General features: G+C 36.9%; 1 protein-coding gene across 3 annotated transcripts in view; it reads right to left on the reverse strand.

Moving 5' to 3' along the window:
• Positions 1-17,237, reverse strand: part of LOC131068322 (galactomannan galactosyltransferase 1) — a 72,213-nt gene extending 54,976 nt beyond the window's left edge. For all 3 annotated transcript variants that reach the window (XM_058003496.2, XM_058003497.2, XM_058003498.2), the window contains exon 1: positions 16,657-17,237. In XM_058003496.2, the coding sequence (XP_057859479.2) occupies positions 16,657-17,082 (426 nt within the window). In that variant the 5' untranslated portion in view covers positions 17,083-17,237. The remainder of the gene's footprint in view (positions 1-16,656) is intronic.
• Between the last annotated feature and the right edge of the window lie 1,408 nt (positions 17,238-18,645).

Genomic DNA, 18,645 nt, shown 5'->3' on the forward strand with positions numbered 1-18,645 from the left:
ACTCCACAAGTATAGAACCTGCTGAAAACACTGTTCACGCACTGTAGCTGCACTTTTCACGGCACTGTAGCATTTTTACTATTCACGTGGCACTGTAGCAAAACACTATTCACGCGGTACTGTAGCAAAACACTATTCACGCAGTACTGTAGCAAAAACACTATTCACGCGGTACTGTAGCAAAAACACTATTCACGCGGTACTGTAGCAAAAACACTATTTTCAAATCTGCACTTTCCAACCCCTGTAAAAACTTCATGCAAAAGCACCAGATGAAGCCCAATGTGTTTCCTGAATGAAAACACCATTAATCCTCCTGACTGTGTCTTTCAACAGCGAAGAGAATGCTAGCAAAGAGGGATTCCGTCCTCCAAGCCCAATAATCAGATCTCTACGAAATCCAACAGCATAACATTAATCTCATCCCCCAACATATCCCAAAAGAGAGCTCTCAACCTCCATTTATATCTTCTTCCTGGATGCAAACACTTCATTTCCTCAATGTGGGATAATACATTTTAGAATAAAATATTATTTCCCACAATGTACACATTAAAGGGAACTTTTAATATTTTAAACATTACTTTATATTCCCAACCTTATAATATAACGATAAAGTTAAATATTTAATTTAACTTTACACTTTATCGTTAAATATTAAAACCTTGTTGATAATCCCTTTAAATCATTGTCGCCTTCAAATATTTTCTACTGATAATTATGCCAACCAGGGAAACACTAAAAATTCCAAGTCACTGCTTGGAGACTAACTTACTATAAATAGTAAGTGTCTAGAAACCCTGTCAAAGCAGCACCGATTGGCCTGAAACTGAAAACACCTAGGCCAAAACACCTCGGGATCCCACCAATGTCCTTGTTAGCCTTCGGGACCGTGTCAGAATAGGCTAACGACACCCCATATCATGTTGCACTAAAAAGGGGACATTACAAAATCTGAACAATATACTTGCTAGCAAATTGAGGGCATCGATGGGATGATAGCAAGAATAAGATTTCAGATGTTCTCATTCCTCTATTCTCAATTGTAGGGTCCACTTGGTTTGGAGATTTGCATCTGATTGCCTTATTGTTATTGGTGCCTTATCTAGTGCACAAAGTTCTCTTGCTTGTTAACTACTTCATCTGAGGGTGCTTTCATATGTCGGTTTGTGCACTTGTTTTCATATCTCAGTATTCCTTTAAAGGTTGCATAACTATCTTCCTAGGGTTTGTAACAATCACCCTAGTTCGAGCTTTGTTCTTGTGTTAAGAATTTGTTCTAATCCAGTTTGAATTATTGAAGTTAGTTATGCCCTACTCTCTATTTTGAGTATGTTTATCTCTCAACCTATTTGATGTGGTTTTTAATGATCTGAATTACATCCTTGGCACTTAAGACTTCAGCATGTGTATTCACATATAAATCTAGGAGTATTATGATGGATATAACAACAAGCACAAATAGGAAAATGAATAAATTTATAGGAGATTCAGAAACATGGAACCTAGTCATTGGCGTGGTAGGTATGTAAAGGTAACATGTCTTAGTCATCCTATTTAGTATCTATGCCCAATGATGACCTTACTATCTTCATATTATGATCTGATCCTTTATGATACTTGCTGCATAGTTCCGATGCACCGTATTCTATCTAAATCTTAAAATGCTCGATAGTCTTGCTGCTCTGAAATTATATACTTGCATCAAATCTTTTATGGGTTGTATCTTTTGTTGTATGAGTGTTTTATGTTTGGATAAGGTTGTCATGTAAGGTTGTGACTGTGCAACTCTTGGTTCTCATCAGCTCTTCGCAAAGCTCTCATGATCCTTGTTATCCTTTTATTATAACCTTGCTTTGCTCCTCTTGTGTAGAGGATTGCCCTTAGCTCTAATGCATTTTCTATCATGGCTTTCACCATCCTCACATAACATTCATTGTGATATTATCTCTTCAATTTGAGCATACTGCCTATTACATTCTTTGAAGTAAGTATTCCCTTGATGATGAAACCTAAGATGAATGAGGTATCTAACTTATTGAAGTTGGCTTTTGATCATATGCTTGTGCTCAACTACAATGTGTTTCCTTTTGAGTGGTTGATACTCATATCTGATTTTACACATTGGCTGGAAAGACAATTTGGCTTATATACCTTGCTTATGGATTTTGTAAAATGTTTTCTGAAGTCATACACTTGCCTTCGTTTTCTGATATAGCTAACTCTTTGTTATTCAACTATGGAAAACAATTTTAGAATGTTGTGTAGCTTTACACTATGGTTGAAGTTGATCATAGACTGGCAATATCCTTTTGAGCAATCTTGGCATATGTTGTCAATGGTGGAAGTCTAGTCAATAAAGAGATAAGTTACTTTACATGTTAATTCATTCTATTGGGATATTTAATCATGTCGATACTTCTCTTCAAGAAATTCTTGAATTACCATGCCTACAAGCTTAAGAGGCAGTTTGGTTTCTTCAATTGAAGGTATGCCTTGATCATAATGGTTGTACTATGGGTCCATTTTGTAAAATTGAAGTAAGGAAAAGATTGGCATTTCTCATCTTTGATTTATGGCTGCCTTCCTTGATTGATTCTTATATTACGCAATCTTCATGAGACTTGATTACCAAAATTTTATATTAAGAATCAAGAGGGAGTTCCATATGGAAGTTTTTGAAAATATGAAGCTAGATGTGTAGCTCATAGTTAGAAGGAAACATTTGCTCTTGCTGCTAGATACACTAATATTAGAACCATTATAGCTAATGCTGCAGGCTGGAAGTTAGATATAAAGATTGTTTTCTTAATGTTGTCTCTATTGAATAACTAGAAGGTTATAAGAATCAAGATAGAGAATCTCATGTGTGCAGATTAAAAAAAAGCTCTTTATGGCCTCAAGCAAGCTTCTTGAGCTTGGTATGAGAAGATTGACAAGTATTTGATTAGCTTAGGATCTTGCAAGAATGATGCTGATTCTAATCTTCACTTTAAAAGTATTCAATAGTAAACTGCTAATTATGTTCCTTATTGGTGGTATGATGAAAGAATAAGTATCCGGTAGAATACTGAAAGGGGGGGGTGAATCAGTATGTTGAAAAACTGAAACAAAGTTCCCAAACTAAAACTCAGTCAAACAAAGTAAACATATCTCAATCAAGATCAATATTCATAGGAATACTTGACATCAACCGGTTTAACTGTTATGACAACTTTAACAGTAAACAACTTCAATCTTGTGAATATCAACAATGCTTAATCATATCTCAACATATTCATCTCTCAATGCTTCTGCATAACATGCCTTATCAGAAATGAACCATATCAACAAATAAGATCACATCCACAAAAGCATTCACCACTTGACACAAATGTTTATACGTGGAAAACCCAAATAGGTAAAAACCACGATGAGATGAAACTCACAAGGATAGCTATCTGAACTCTTTCGAAGTTCGCCCTGTTAGGAGCCAAGCATGTTAAAGCTTTACAATAAGTCCTGTTAAGAACTATTCCGGTTAGGAATCGCCCGGTTAAGGGATTTACAAATATGCCTTGATTAAAAGCACAATACCTTGTTAGGAGTAACCTCGCTAGAGGATTTAAGAATCCAAGCTAATGGACCACCTTGTTAGAGGATTTAATGAGTAACCAAGCTTGTTAGAGCTTACCCAGTTAAGGGATTTTACTTCTGCTGTAATTGTTAGAAAACAACAGGTTTTCTTGATCTGTCTGAGTAGCACTACATTTGCTTGATCAAATCCTTCTATAACCTTCAATCTGCCTTCACTCAAAGTGCAGATCCATTCCCCGGTTAGGCAACTACACACTCAACAGGTTTTCAACCAATCTTGCCAACAACCTTTACAACAACTTCATCGACCTTAAATAGAAATCAATTAGGTCGGTAACACGGCAAAAACCTAATTCTCATCATCGAGATTACAAACAAGTCGGTACAATCTTGACCGTTAGAAATCATGACGATCTCTTCACATTCTTCAAGACAATTTCAACCGCTCCATGATCACCGCTCCATAGAACTTTGTAACTCATCACATGTTGTGCATTAAATGCAATCCACTTTGCTCCTTCCCTAGACAAGAACAAACGCACCAAAACAATTTGAACATATCCTCATTCAATGATCACACGTGTCTCCATCATTACCGCTCATGAGATAATAAACCAACAAACTTGATCAGTTAGGGTTTAACAGCTGATAAGGTTTACCGGTTACAATGCATAGAAAGGTTTAACCTTTTACACTGGTTCACCAGTTTATCACACAAACTTATCATACAGGTTTACAACATCTTCCACAAAGCTCTCTTTACCGATTACTAGCCAATATCAAAAACAACAATATCAGCAATAACATAAATACCATTACCAATTCAATTGACATCAATGACAACATATCATTAATGCAATCTCTATGCAAAATACCAACAATCTCCAAAATACCAACACTTATATATATGTGAATGATTTATTTCTAACTGTTGGAGATAGTCTCATCATTAGAAAGAATTAGCCACTAAATTTAGAATGAAGGATCTAGACCTAATGCATTACTGTCTAGGACTAAAAGTATGGCAAAGATCTTATCCTTAGTCAAGAAAATATGATATGATGGATTGTAAATCTATGTCTACTCCTATGGAAACTAACTTAAAGAAGTTGAGTATTTCTGAAGCTAATTCTGATTTTGCAGATCCTTCAGAGTACAGACAGTTGATTGGATCCTTGATGTATCTAGTTAACATTAGACCAGATATTTGCAATGCAGTGAGTGCACTTAGCCAATTCATGAACCAGCCAAAGCATGTTCACTTGGTGGCAGCCAAGCACATCCTGAGATACTTGCGTGAAACAGTTGGCTATTGGCTGAAGTATCCAATCAACACAATGATCAATTTGGAAGGCTACTCTGATTCTGATTGGGCTGGAAGTGTTATTGACAGGAAAAACACTTCAAGAATTTGTTTCAGCTTGGGTTTCGCTATGATCTCTTGGGCCAATAGGAAACAGTCCTCAGTTGCATTGAGTACTGCAGAAGCTGAATACATTGCTTCAAGTGTGGCAACTAGAGAAGAGGTTTGGCTTTGCAAACTTCCTGCTGGGTTGTTTGGAAAACCTTGGGAATCCACTGTTATTTATTAAAATGTGTAATAATCCTGTGTTTCATGATAGGTCAAAACACGTGGAAACTTATTATCACTAGGTTCGTGATATGGCACAAAGAGGTGCCATCCAGCTGAAATACATCAGCACTAATGAACAGGCTTCAGATGTTCTCACCAAGTCTCTAGCTCAAGTGAAGTTTGAGTACTTCAGAGAGAAGCTTGGAATTGGGGGGAACAGAGCATTGATTGAGAGGGAGTCTCAATCCTAGTGATGCAATTTAGTTTGCATCTTCCACCCTTTGCAGGAAATGAAAGGTGACATTGTATCCTTCTCTGGGAGAAGGCTGAGGTGTAAGACCTTCTTTCACCCTCTGCGGGCAATGCAAGGTGACATTGTATCCTTCTCTGGGAGAAGGTTGAGGTGTAAGACCTCTTCCACCCTCTGCGGGCAATGCAAGGTGGATCCATCCTCTGCAGGCAATGCAAGATGGACATCATGAAATGAGTTCATGATATTTATGTGTTTTATTGCAGGTATACTCTATGGAGCTTATACATTCATCCTTGTGAGCAATGCAAGATGAAGGTCAAGAATGGATCATGGCAAGTGGCAGCTATTCTCCCTAGCTAAGAGGGAGTGTTGAAAATTGTAGCTAGCTCGGATACCTGACTATTGAATTTTAATGTTGTCAATGACAATTAAAATTCCTATGTATTACCTCTCATGCAATTCGAACCACTTAGGGTTGGGCCCAAATACATGTAACTTGTAATTATATCTTGCTATGAATATCGAACAAGACCTATATATAATGTAACTTGAGGATAGGACAGGCCCTATATAAATGTAACTTGTAATTTGGTCTGACCCTAATTGAGTGATGTAACTTGTGATCCTATATTGAATGTAACTTGTAACTTGTGAATAGGGCAGGCCCTATCTTATGTATCTTGTAATTTTAACCCTATGTTTTGTTGCCAAGTTGAAAGGGCCGACCTAGAGTGAATTGGGAGGCTGAGTCACACTATATACAAAGGCTTAGTCATTGTATCTATATACACTTAGTGAATACACTCTTCATTCAGCAGCAATCTTCTCCTAAGGTCAGCATGTTGAAAATGGATAGCTAAGTTCGGATTATATTTTAATGATGCCTAGTGGCAATTAAAATATTAATCATATTGTAATAAGGTTAAGCGATTACATGTCTAATAGGGCTGGGCCCAAAATGAAACGTGGTATAACTTGCAATTTATGTAGGCCCCAAATTGGGTGCCAAAAAGGGCAAACTTAAAATATGTAAAATGGCGGCAATTTTGTTAAAGCCGACTTGGGGAAAACTTGAACATGAATCTTGTATATAAACAAGATTCATTTCACACTTCAAACACAATATTATCTTCATCAAGAAAACATACCATAAGCCGTTAACCTTATGCGAATTTAGTCAGCAAACTTGGAAGGATAGAAAGCGATCTAAGTCTTCATACTGCTGCAAGTCTATCTGATCATTGAGCAAATTCATTGGGCAGCTTGCTGGGCAAAGTGGTGTCCTATACTTCGGCGATCTCCTTCTCCAAGTGATGTCGATATTCTGCTCTCTCTAAAGATATACTACAGCTGCATATACTTGGTTTGAATCTGCCCTAGATTGGCACTACAATCAGATAAGTAATCTAATATATATTGTTCATGTAATCTGCTTATAAATAAAGGATCTAATCTGAATCTTTGATGTTGGGTTTTTCCTCCAAGAGGGAGGTTTTCCCAAGGTATTTGTGTCTTGCGTCGTGTGCTTTATTGTTATTTTTGCTTATTCTCGGTCTGATTATAATTTAATTAGTTAGATTAACATCTGATTGCCTAAATCTAACATGGTATAAGAGCTTTAGGTTCATTCAAATAATCAGATTATTAGTTGCCCTTCAATTTCAATTTGTTGTTTTAGTTTTGCAAGATGGTTACAGGTCTGAAAGTAGAGGATAGACTTCAAGGTGCCCTCAATTTCACATCATGGAAGGTTCGTGTCCTCCTTGCTCTTGAAGAATTAGAGCTGTTACAGTTTGTGGAAGATATGGATCTGACTGAACCTTCGGATCCGGAAGAGCTAAAGCAATTTAAGAAGAATGCCCTCAAAACAAAGAAGTTCCTTATTGATTCCGTGAAGGATCATCTTGTTCCAGTCATCTCCAAATTGAAGACAACCCGAGAGATGTTCAAACATCTAGAAGGGATATATGAGTCAACAATATCAACCAGACACTCACACTGAGGCAGCAACTTCTTCAAGTCAAAATGTGCAAGGGAGATTCAGTCATGTCCTTCTTCATGAAGATTTCAGAATTGAAGGACCAACTTAGCGCCATTGGAAGCGAGGTTGTGGACAAGGATATTGTCATGATTGCGTTGAATGGTCTTCCCGACTCTTGGGATCCCTTCATTCAAAGCATAAGTGGAAGAGATGAATTTCCTTCCTTCGATCGCCTCCGGTCAGATTGCATTCAAGAGGAGTCACGCCTAGCTGCCAAAGAAATGCATAAAGGTTCTCATGGAGGAGATCAACATGTGCTTGCATCTCAACATGTCAGAAGAAAGGGAGGCCATTGGAAGAAGAACAACTTCAAAAGAGATAGAGACTTCAAACCTCCAGCTTTCAATTCAAGGAAGAAGCCAAGGGATCTCTCTTGTGTCCGTTGCTTCAGATGCGACAAGTTTGGACATTATGCCAAAGAATGTCAGAATCCGCCCATGCAAGGAGAGGCCAACCTGAATGAAGTTGCAAACTCAGAGGACAATGAAGACTACCTCTTCATTTCTGCCTTGTCCCGCAATGTGCCAACCGATAGCAACACTTGGTTAATCGACAGTGGTGCATCTAGACACATCACAAGATATCGAGAGCATCTCTCAGACTTGATGAGAAAGAGTCCAACCTTCATGTGGTAATTGGTGACAACGCTCAATATTCGGTAAGAGGCTTTGGTAGCACTTCTAAAAATTTAGAATCCGGTATGTCTTTGCATCTTAGTGATATCTTATTTGTACCTGGAATTAAGAGGAATTTAATTTCTATTTCTGCTCTAGAAGATAAAGGTTATCAAATAGCATTTTTTGAGGGCAAAGTACTTGCATGGCCTAAGAAATCTAGTATTAAATTTGCTCGTGTTATTGGAAATAGATATGATAGTTTGTATAAGCTTTCAGCTAAACCCATTCGAGCACTCATTCATGAAACTCCTAAATCTAGAGAGTTATGGCATAGAACACTCGGTCATCTTCACTATCAAGCACTTCCTTCACTTGAAAAGATGGTTAAAGATATGCCTAAACTTAATCAATCTCATGATGATGCTTGCAAAGGTTGTGCATTAGGTAAGAACACTAAAAGTCCATTTCATAAAAGTGAAAGTAGAGCTAAAGAAAAATTAGCACTTGTTCATTCTGATCTATGTGGACCTATGTTTGTTCCTTCACCTAGCGGATTTCTATACTATGTTACATTCATAGATGATTTTTTTTAGAAAGACTTGGATTTACTTTTTAAAATCTAAAGAATCTGATGAAGTGTTAAGTAGGTTTAAAGAATTTAAAGCTCTAGCTGAAAATATGTCTGGTAAAAGAATTAAAGTGTTAAGATCTGATAATGGAGGTGAATACACCTCTAGAGCTTCAATGACTTTTGTGTAGAAACAGGAATTAAGAGAGAATTCTACGTTCCCTACAATCCTCAAAAAAATGGTGTAGCTGAACGAAAGAATAGAACCATTGTTGAAGCTGCTAAAGCCATGATTCACGATCAAGACCTACAGACCTTCTTATGGGTTGAAGCATCCAAGACTGATGTGTACATTCAGAATAGATGTCCTCACCGTGTCCTGAAGAACATAACTCCCAAGGAAGCTTTCACAGGAGTCAAACCAAATATCAGCCACCTAAGGATCTTTGGGAGTCATGTCTATGTTCATGTGCCAAAAGAAAAGAGGACTAAGTTAGAGCCTTCCGTGAAGAAGGGTATCCTTGTTGGGTATAGTGAATCTTCCAAGGCAATTCGCATCTACATTCCTGGTCAAAGGTACATTAAGGTAAGTAGGGATGTCACCTTTGAAAAAAGTATTGCTTTAAAGAAATCTAAAGGTTCTCTTATTGATAATGATAAAAAGTTAATGATAATCAAAATATGGATATTGATACTAACCCTAAGATTCAGAGGGAGCCTATTGAGCCTCCTGAACCTATTGAGCATGGTGATCCTCCTGAGCCTCTGGTTCCAACTGATGGACCTAGAGATATTGCAATTAGCAAGAAAAGACCACTTTGGGTTAGAAGCACAATTCAAGATGCAGAAAAGTTTGCAGCTCCTAGTGGCACTTTCAGAAAAAGTAAGAGAAAAAGTAAGAGACCTCAAAAGCTCCCTAACTATGTTGCAATGATGTGCAACATCATTGACGCTGAACCATCCAGCATAGAAGAAGCTATGAACCAGCAAGCATGGAAGTTAGCTATGGACGAAGAGTATCAATCCATCATCAAGAATGATGTCTGGGATGTTGTGCCTAGACCTAGAGGTAAGTCTATTGTTTCTTCCAAATGGTTGTTTAAAATTAAACATGTTGCTGATGGTAGTATAGAGAAATATAAAGCTAGATTTGTAGCTCGTGGTTTTTCTCAAAAGGAAGGCATAGATTATGAAGAAACATTTGCTCATGTTGCTAGATATACTTCTATTAGAATTATTATAGCTATTGCTGCAGCCAAAGGTTGGAAATTACATCAAATGGATGTAAAGACTACCTTCCTTAATGGTGTTATTGAGGAAGAAGTTTGTATTGAACAACCTGAAGGTTATGAGATTCATAATAGAGAGACTCATGTGTGCAGATTGAAGAAAGCTCTCTACGGTCTCAAGCAAGCCGCTAGAGCTTGGTATGAAAGAATTGATAAGTACTTGGTCAGTTTTGGATTTTATAAGAATGATGCTGACCCTAACATTTACTTTAAAGTATTTAATGGTGAAATGTTAATTCTGGTTCTATATGTTGATGATTTATTTCTAACTGGTGAAGATAGTCTCATCATTAGGTGTAAGAAAGAATTAGCTATTGAATTTGAAATGAAGAATCTAGGTCTAATGCATTACTTTTTAGGGTTAGAAGTGTGGCAAAGACCTAATGAAATTATTCTAAGTCAAAGCAAATATACTATTGATATATTGAAAAGATTTGGTATGATGGATTGTAAACCTATATCTACTCCTATGGAAACTAACTTGAAGAAGTTGAGTATTTCTGCAGCTAACTCTGATTTTGCAGATCCTTCAGAGTACAGGCAGTTGATTGGATCCTTGATGTATCTAGTCAATACTAGACCAGATATTTGCTATGCAATGAGTGCACTTAGCCAATTCATGAACCAGCCAAAGCAAGTTCACTTAGTGGCAGCCAAGCACATCCTGAGATACTTGTGTAGAACAATTGGCTATGGGCTGAAGTATCCAACCAACACAATAATCAATTTGGAAGGCTACTCTAATTCTGATTGGGCTGGAAGTGTTACTAACAGAAAAAGCACTTCAGGAATCGGTCTCAGCTTGGGTTCCGCCATGATCTCTTGGGCCAGTAGGAAACAATCCTCAGTTGCATTAAGTACTGCAGAAGTTGAATACATTGCTTCAAGTGTGGCAACTAGAGAAGCAGTTTGGCTTCGCAAGCTTCTTGTTGGGTTGTTTGGACAACCTTGGGAATCCACTGTTATTTATTGTGATAATCAGAGTTGTATTAAAATGTCTAAAAATCTCGTGTTTCATAACAGGTCAAAACATGTGGAAACTCATTATCACTATGTTCGTGATATGGCACAAAGAGGTGCCATCCAGCTGAAATATATCAGCACTGATGAACAAGTTTCAGATGTTCTCACCAAGCCTCTAGCTCGAGTGAAGTTTGAGTACTTCAGAGAGAAGCTTGGAATTGTGGGGAACACAACATTGATTGAGAGGGAATCTCAATCTCAGTAATGCAATTTCGTTTGCATCCTCCACCCTCTGCGGGCAATGCAAGGTGGAGTCACCCTCTGCAGGCAATGCGAGGTGACAATATTTCCTTCTCTGGGAGAAGGTTGAGGTGAAAGACCTCTTCCACCCTCTCGGGCAATGCAAGGTGGATCCATCCTCTGCGGGCAATGTAAGATGGGAAGTTTTGTTGGTTTCTAGCAGGTCACCCTTCATCCTCTGTGGGTAATGTAAGATGAAGAGGTTTATGATGTATTATTACAATATGTGATAGCTTGTTATAATCCTCTCTAGCTAAGAGGGAGTGTTGAAAATAGATAGCTAAGTTCGGATTATATTTTAATGATGCCTAGTGGCAATTAAAATATTAATCATATTGTAATAAGGTTAAGCAATTACATGTCTAATAGGGTTGGGCCCAAAATGAAACGTGGTATAACTTGCAATTTATGTAGGCCCCAAATTGGGTGCCAAAAAGGGCAAACTTAAAATATGTAAAATGGCGGCAATTTTGTTAAAGCCGACTTGGGGAAAACTTGAACATGAATCTTGTATATAAACAAGATTCATTTCACACTTCAAACACAATATTATCTTCATCAAAAAAACATACCATAAGCCGTTAACCTTATGCGAATTTAGTCAGCAAACTTGGAAGGATAGAAAGCGATCTAAGTCTTCATACTGCTGCAAGTCTATCTGATCATTGAGCGAATTCATTGGGCAGCTTGCTGGGCAAAGTGGTGTCCTATACTTCGGCGATCTCCTTCTCCAAGTGATGTCGATATTCTGCTCTCTCTAAAGATATACTACAGCTGCATATACTTGGTTTGAATCTGCCCTAGATTGACACTACAATCAGATAAGTAATCTGATATATAATGTTCATGTAATGTGCTTATAAATAAAGGATCTGATCTGAATCTTTGATGCTGGGTTTTTCCTCCAAGAGGGAGGTTTTCCCAAGGTATTTGTGTCTTGTGTCATGTGCTTTATTGTTATTTCTGCTTATTCACAGTCTGATTATAATTTAATTAGTTAGATTAACATCTGATTGCCTAAATCTAACACATCAAACATCATTCCAAGGTCAGCGAAGATTATATTCCTATCAGCAGCAACCTTCTCCTAAGGTCAGAGAACATCACTCCAAGGTCAGTGAAGATATACTTAAGGACAGCAAAGATACTATTAAGAACAGCAAAGTCATTCCTAATGACAGCGACTTCACTCTAGGGTCAGCGAACTTGAAAGACAGCGAATATTCTCCTTGATCTGCAAGTTGTGTTCCAGATAAGTTCTTATTGTGTTATGCTACTGTGCTTACCCTGTTGTTCTGAATACTTCAAGTGTTGAAGTACAGTTGTAAAGTCTCATACTGATTTGTCTAATAAAGATCTAGATTTAGTTGGCTGGGTTTTTCATCTCCAAGAGGGAGGTTTTCCCAGGGTATTTTGGTGTTCTTTGTGTTCAATGATTTGATTCTCTTGTCCTAAAATTAACACCCATGAGGCCAAGGGGGTGTAGACAGAGTCCACCGCTCTTGGACTTAGAGGGGAAGGACGTTTAGGACACCCTCTTGTATCTTTCCAAACACTATCATGGTTGATTATTGAATTAACGGAATTCTAACCACGAGAGAAGGATAAGGATGGAAGTGAAGAAAGGGAACGGTGATAGGATACCTCATTAGGTAGACCACCTCATGGTAGTTGACCGATGGTCTCATGAGGCCAAGGAAGCTCTAGCTCACACTCCACTCTTGGGCCTAGGGTAGAGGGTCTCTTGGACACCTTAATGTTCCTCCTTACTCCCACTTTCTTATGGTTGACTTTCGATAAGGAATTAGACAAAAACTATGGTTAAGTTAATGATCCTAACCCTAAGCATGAAGATTCATATTATTAATTATATGCATTTCAATGGTTTCCTAACCTATTGCAGGATCTCAATCAGGTATGCATCCTGTTCCATTTATTGTTTTACATGGAAATGGTGATTTAGGGCAAAAATTAGGGTTTTTACTAAAAAGGGACTTTACATCAAGGGCAAGGCTTCAAATGGGGAGTTACGGATAGCAATCTTTATATCCAAAAATGAAGGAGATGATTTGCTGATTGTGTGGCCTATGTGGATGACATTATTTTTGGTGGTAGCAGTGACAAGATGTACCAAGATTTTGCCACAAATATGCAAAAGGAGTTCAAAATGTCAATGCTTGGTGAGTTGCCTTTCTTCCTTGGCCTGCAAATTTCCCAATTAGATAGGGGCATATTTATTTCATAAACCAAGTACATTAAGGAGATGTTGAAAAAAATCAAGATTGAAAACTACAATCCAATGAGCACTCCCATGGTTACAAGTTGCAAATTAAGTAAGGATGATGAATCTCCTGAGGCTAACCAAACTTTATACAAGTCCATAACTAGAAGTTTATTATATGTGAAAACTACAAGACCTAAAATTAGGCAAGCAATACGACCAGTGACATGCTTTCAGGCAGCTCCAAAGGAAACTCATGTGCACGTTGTCAAAAGAATATTCAAATATCTAAAGGGCACGATAAATTTTGTGTTGTGGTATTCAAGAGGTGGAGATTTCACTCTTACAACATATACAGATGTAGATTGGACCGGCAGTATTGATGGCAGAAAGAGCACAAGTGGAGGAGCATTTTTCCTTGGTGACAATCTTGTATCTTCGTTGAGTAAGAAACAGGCTTCAATTTCTCTATCTATAACAGAGGAAGGAATATATTGTAGCAGCGGCTTGTTACACACAAGTTCTATGGATGAAACAGACTTTGAAAAATATTTAGGTTGAGTATGAGCATCCTAACTCCATATTCTATGACAATACGAGTGCCATCAACATCTCAAAGAGCCCAGTTATGCACTCAAGACGAAGCACATTCCTATTAAATATCACTTTGTGAGAACAAATACTTGATTAGTAAGTAAAGTTGGAGTATATTGCTACAAAGGAACCAATCGCAAACATTTTCACGAAGCCTCTTCCAAAAGAGACTTTTCAGTATCTAAGGGAGAAATTGGGAGTGGTATCACTCTCATCTATTCAGAAGTTCTTCAAGGGAAGCACATGTTCAGAGGGAGCTATTCATTGTCTTATCTATTGACCCCGGAAAGCCTTTACCATTGATGTCAAAGGGGGAAAAATAGAGTAAGGGGGATCATTCAATCAGAGGGAGGTGTATAGTGATGTATGGTCCTATTGCATCCCAAGATTAATTCTTTAAAGGGTTGCCATCAATGAAAAGGGGGGGATTGTTGGAAACAGTTGTCATTGATGTCAAAGGTCTGCTAAAGAAAATCAGAGTTTACATTGTCCAAATAAATTGTTTATTTACGATGGCCAACCTCCTCCACATTGGTATCAAGACAGACTTATAATGCTAGCCAGCCTCCCATTTTTGACGCCCTGGACAAGATTTAAATTAGTATTTTGTTCTTGACAGACCTGCACTTTGGGGAGTTAAATTTCAAAATAAATATAATATTTCCATTGGGCCAACCTCATTGGCTTATGTGTGCGCCCAATTTGGGCAATGTGATTAAAGAATAAAAAGTAAATGCAAACTGCCTTGGCCGACCTAGAAAGAAGAGGTGCAACCATTGGTAAAGTGGTGCATGGGTTGGTATAAATATAAGATCATTTCAGGCCATTCATTTAAGAAATTCATTGAATATCATTCCATCAATAGCAGATTTGAAGCAGACCTTAGTAGCAGATCTAAGGTGATTTTATGAGCAGTCTTGCAGGCAAATTTTTGCAGACCTAAAGAGCAATTTCTAGCAGACCTAGGAGCAGACCTTGAGGCGAATTTTTGCAGACCTAAAGAGAGAATTGTAGCAGACTTAAGTGCAGATCTTCAAGGGTTAATTATTGCAGATATGAGGACGATTTTATTGCAGACCTTAAGGACGAATACTGCAGACCTATGAGCAGAATTGTGAAGGGATTCAGATTTTATTAGAAAAAGGTCAAATATTCATCATTTCATTCTTTTGGAGGTCAGTCAGTGCCTCATTTCCAATGAGATTGGTTTCTCTTACTGAGTTTGTGCTAAGTTGTGGGGATTGGTGTCTCCAATGGGTTGGTGCCTATGAAATCATCTAAAGAGGATTGGTGTCTCCTGTGGGTTGGTGCCTACAAAATTTGTAAGAAGTTCTCAATACAAAAGCAATATTTTACAGTAATTTTCTCCCACAAAGGGTTTCCATGCAAATCGTGTGTTCTTACTTGCTAGATCTTACATGCATGGTTGATTAAGCTTTTTGAAGTATTGCTATTGCATTTAATCAAATTTTGAAAAGTAACAGGTTGTTGATATATTGATTCACCACACCCCCCCTCCACTCTCTCAGTAAAATCGTGTGCTCTTCAAAATGGAATGCTACCATGCCTAAAGTGTAACCTGGGTTCAAAATTCTCTATGGTGAGTAAAAAGCTTGTAACCTCCATCGTGCATTGTAATCTGGCCCATGTTTACAAATGCTAAGGATGCTATCCAAGTTTAAATATCCCCAGGCAATAATAGTAGGGTTCTGTGGTGGGTGCTGCATCTCCTACTTTGATGCTGCAGGTGGCCCCATGGAGTTAATAAAAAAACTTATTTGAAAGAAGAAAATTTCAGATGATGCTGGAGACTGGGGGCTAAAAGTTTGCAAGTGATGCAGAGAAATCGTAAAAAGGATTTGGATCAAATGGCAATTTTCTTATGGTTTATAGTTGCTCTTAAAGATTTTCTATTGACTTGACATAGAGGATCTTTGAAAATAATGTAGTTCAGACAGTTAAAAAAAATCTGTAATCAGAAACTGTAAACACAGTTCCAAATTTTCGTGAGCAAGTAATTGTAAATGAAGTTTCAAATTATCCCCTCCATGGAACCACTACGTAAAGCAACCCATAGCTCCTGGGGGACATTGAAGGATATTGTTCAAGCTTAACCCACATCTTATAAACTCTTATAACCCCTAACTTCTGAAATACGAAGTTAAAATATTGTCCACCACTTCATATTTGCAAATACTAAAACTGTTGTCAAAGCTGTCCGCAGATCATGATAATTCAATCTGTCAATTATGAAAGCCTTATAAACTTTGTTTGACTCTCCGTTCAGGTTTAGAACAGTAGTAGTAATTTAAGGGCTTAATGCAGTGTTCTGCTAGTGATTCTCTTTACTTTACGACTTTCATATTCTAACAATATGACATTTCTTCTGATTACCCAGATCTGGTCAATGCTATCAACTTAAAATAAAGATGCAAATTTTAGATAACATGTTAATCAAACAATTGCTCTAAAGCAGGTCATAAATGAGCACTTAAATATCAGGTGGAAAGCGAGGTGTTAAAATGAGAATAAACAATTCCACAAAGACCCTCTAAATCCATAACCCAAACAAAAATGGACAAAAACAGCACGCAGATTTGACCTTGAAAAGACAATAAAGAAAACGAGGGCAAAAGTACAGCATAACAGAGCTTAACATACCGCGTCATTCCAGAAAACCCAGTCATAATGAGGCAAAAAAGCACGAACGGCCAAAACCTTGCTCCAGCTGGGAGGCCTCTGCATGTCCAACACAATGGTGGCATCAATGAAATCATAGCCATGCTTGTAAGCATAATTTCTCTTGTTGGGCTCGACCATTTTCATAATACCCTCAAAAGATCTGTCCGGGATGCTCTCCGCGTCATCCGATAAAGTCACCATTGCAATCTTGAAATGCCTACGTTTGCAATCATACGGAGGTAACTGAAAACAATTCCTTCCCAGCTCATTTGCCCTTATCAGCAAATGCCCGCAAAAACGGAGGACGAGAGTGCTGGCAACTACTATAGCCACCATGACTGCTATACGGAGGGAGATTCCAGGGGAATCGAAACTGGGCCATTTTTTCCTTTTCTCGCATCTCATTCTTGTAAACAAACAAGATTTTATATTATTGTTTGTCTACAGAATACAGAGAAAATTTAACTCTACCAGCCCCTCCCGTCCGTCTCTGTTAATCAACTTTTGCCGAGCTTTTTAAATGGTGTGTGGCCAACTTTTTCGTTTCTCTGTTTTAACGTGGTGGATTGGCTAAATATGTATATATATATCTGTCATCTTTTGTTCAATTAAAAAAAATATTAATCTTATTAGTTCCTTCTGGGGAGAATGCTGCATTCACCTTGTTTTCTTACTTCTAATCATATGAACCAATAGACATTCACAATTAAAATCTACTATTTTTTTGGTAAAGTTTTGATTCTTTTATATTTATGAAATTTATACTAATTTTATTTATCTCTAATTTAACTGGACAATAGTGATGAAGAATCATATCTTAATGATGTCAATCTTATTTTGTCCAATTTTTTATGCATCCTCATATTACTATTGCAATTATATTAAGATGGTGTTGCTATTGTTCAATAGTAACAATAATTCACATACTCTAAACTATTCTATAATATGTCTACATGCTCTGTGAGGTCAAAAAGTAATGAATTTTAAATAAAACAACCATTAAATATAATAAATATAATGTTTTGGATTAAGGTAAAAACAGATTTTGAAGGGGCCTTGAAACCCTTTACAAAGAAGATTTTAAAAGGTTTAGAATCAAAACATCAAACCCTCAACCAAAAAGTTGTCCTAACAAAAGGAACATGAAAGCATTAGACAACCAGGGGTAAAAAGGACACCCATAACCAAAAGCACAGGTTTTTTAAAGATAGGCCCCCACAACCTAAAATAAAGTTGTCAAAAGAATAGCCAGCAGCTAGCCTAAAATCAGCCCCCAACCAAGCACCATCAAGATTTACATTTAGAGTTGCTCTTATGGGATTGGAGAGTCATGTCAAAAAAGGGCTTAGAGAACTTAGCTTTCTTGCAATATAATAAATATAATGTTAATATAGTTTAGTTATAAAGAAATCTATGGTATGGTTTTAATATCTTAAAACTAAGATTCTAATGACAAAAAATTGTTCTTTTCAATTCAAATGTCAGTTACTTGTAATAATGAAGTCTAGATCAATTTGTAATTACCTTTACAATAATGAATTTTACTAATATTATATTTTACAATTTAGTTAAATTTTTTATTATCTTATTATGAAACTTTTTTTGTTGAAAGTCATTTTTACGTATATAAATTAATATTAATATTTAATATAGTAGTTGAATAATCTAATTTCATATTAGATTTTAATAATCTGATAATATTTACTCATCCAATAAAAATGACTTATATAGACGTTATGCATTTTTCCAATGTCCTAATTTTATTAGACAGTGATTGCCTATCATATCAATGCCAATAATTATATTAATATTTAATCAATTGTTTTACAATTCTCAAATAGAGGTGGAAAAGCCAAGTACATAAAAGGTTATAATATATCTACACTATTCTACTAATAGGTTGATTTATATTGATGCAACATAAATGGTTTATTACATTTATTAATAGACATTTATTAAAGTTGGTGA

The sequence above is a fragment of the Cryptomeria japonica genome, chromosome 11, assembly GCF_030272615.1.
Source record: "Cryptomeria japonica chromosome 11, Sugi_1.0, whole genome shotgun sequence".
NCBI classification, from domain to species: domain Eukaryota; kingdom Viridiplantae; phylum Streptophyta; class Pinopsida; order Cupressales; family Cupressaceae; genus Cryptomeria; species Cryptomeria japonica.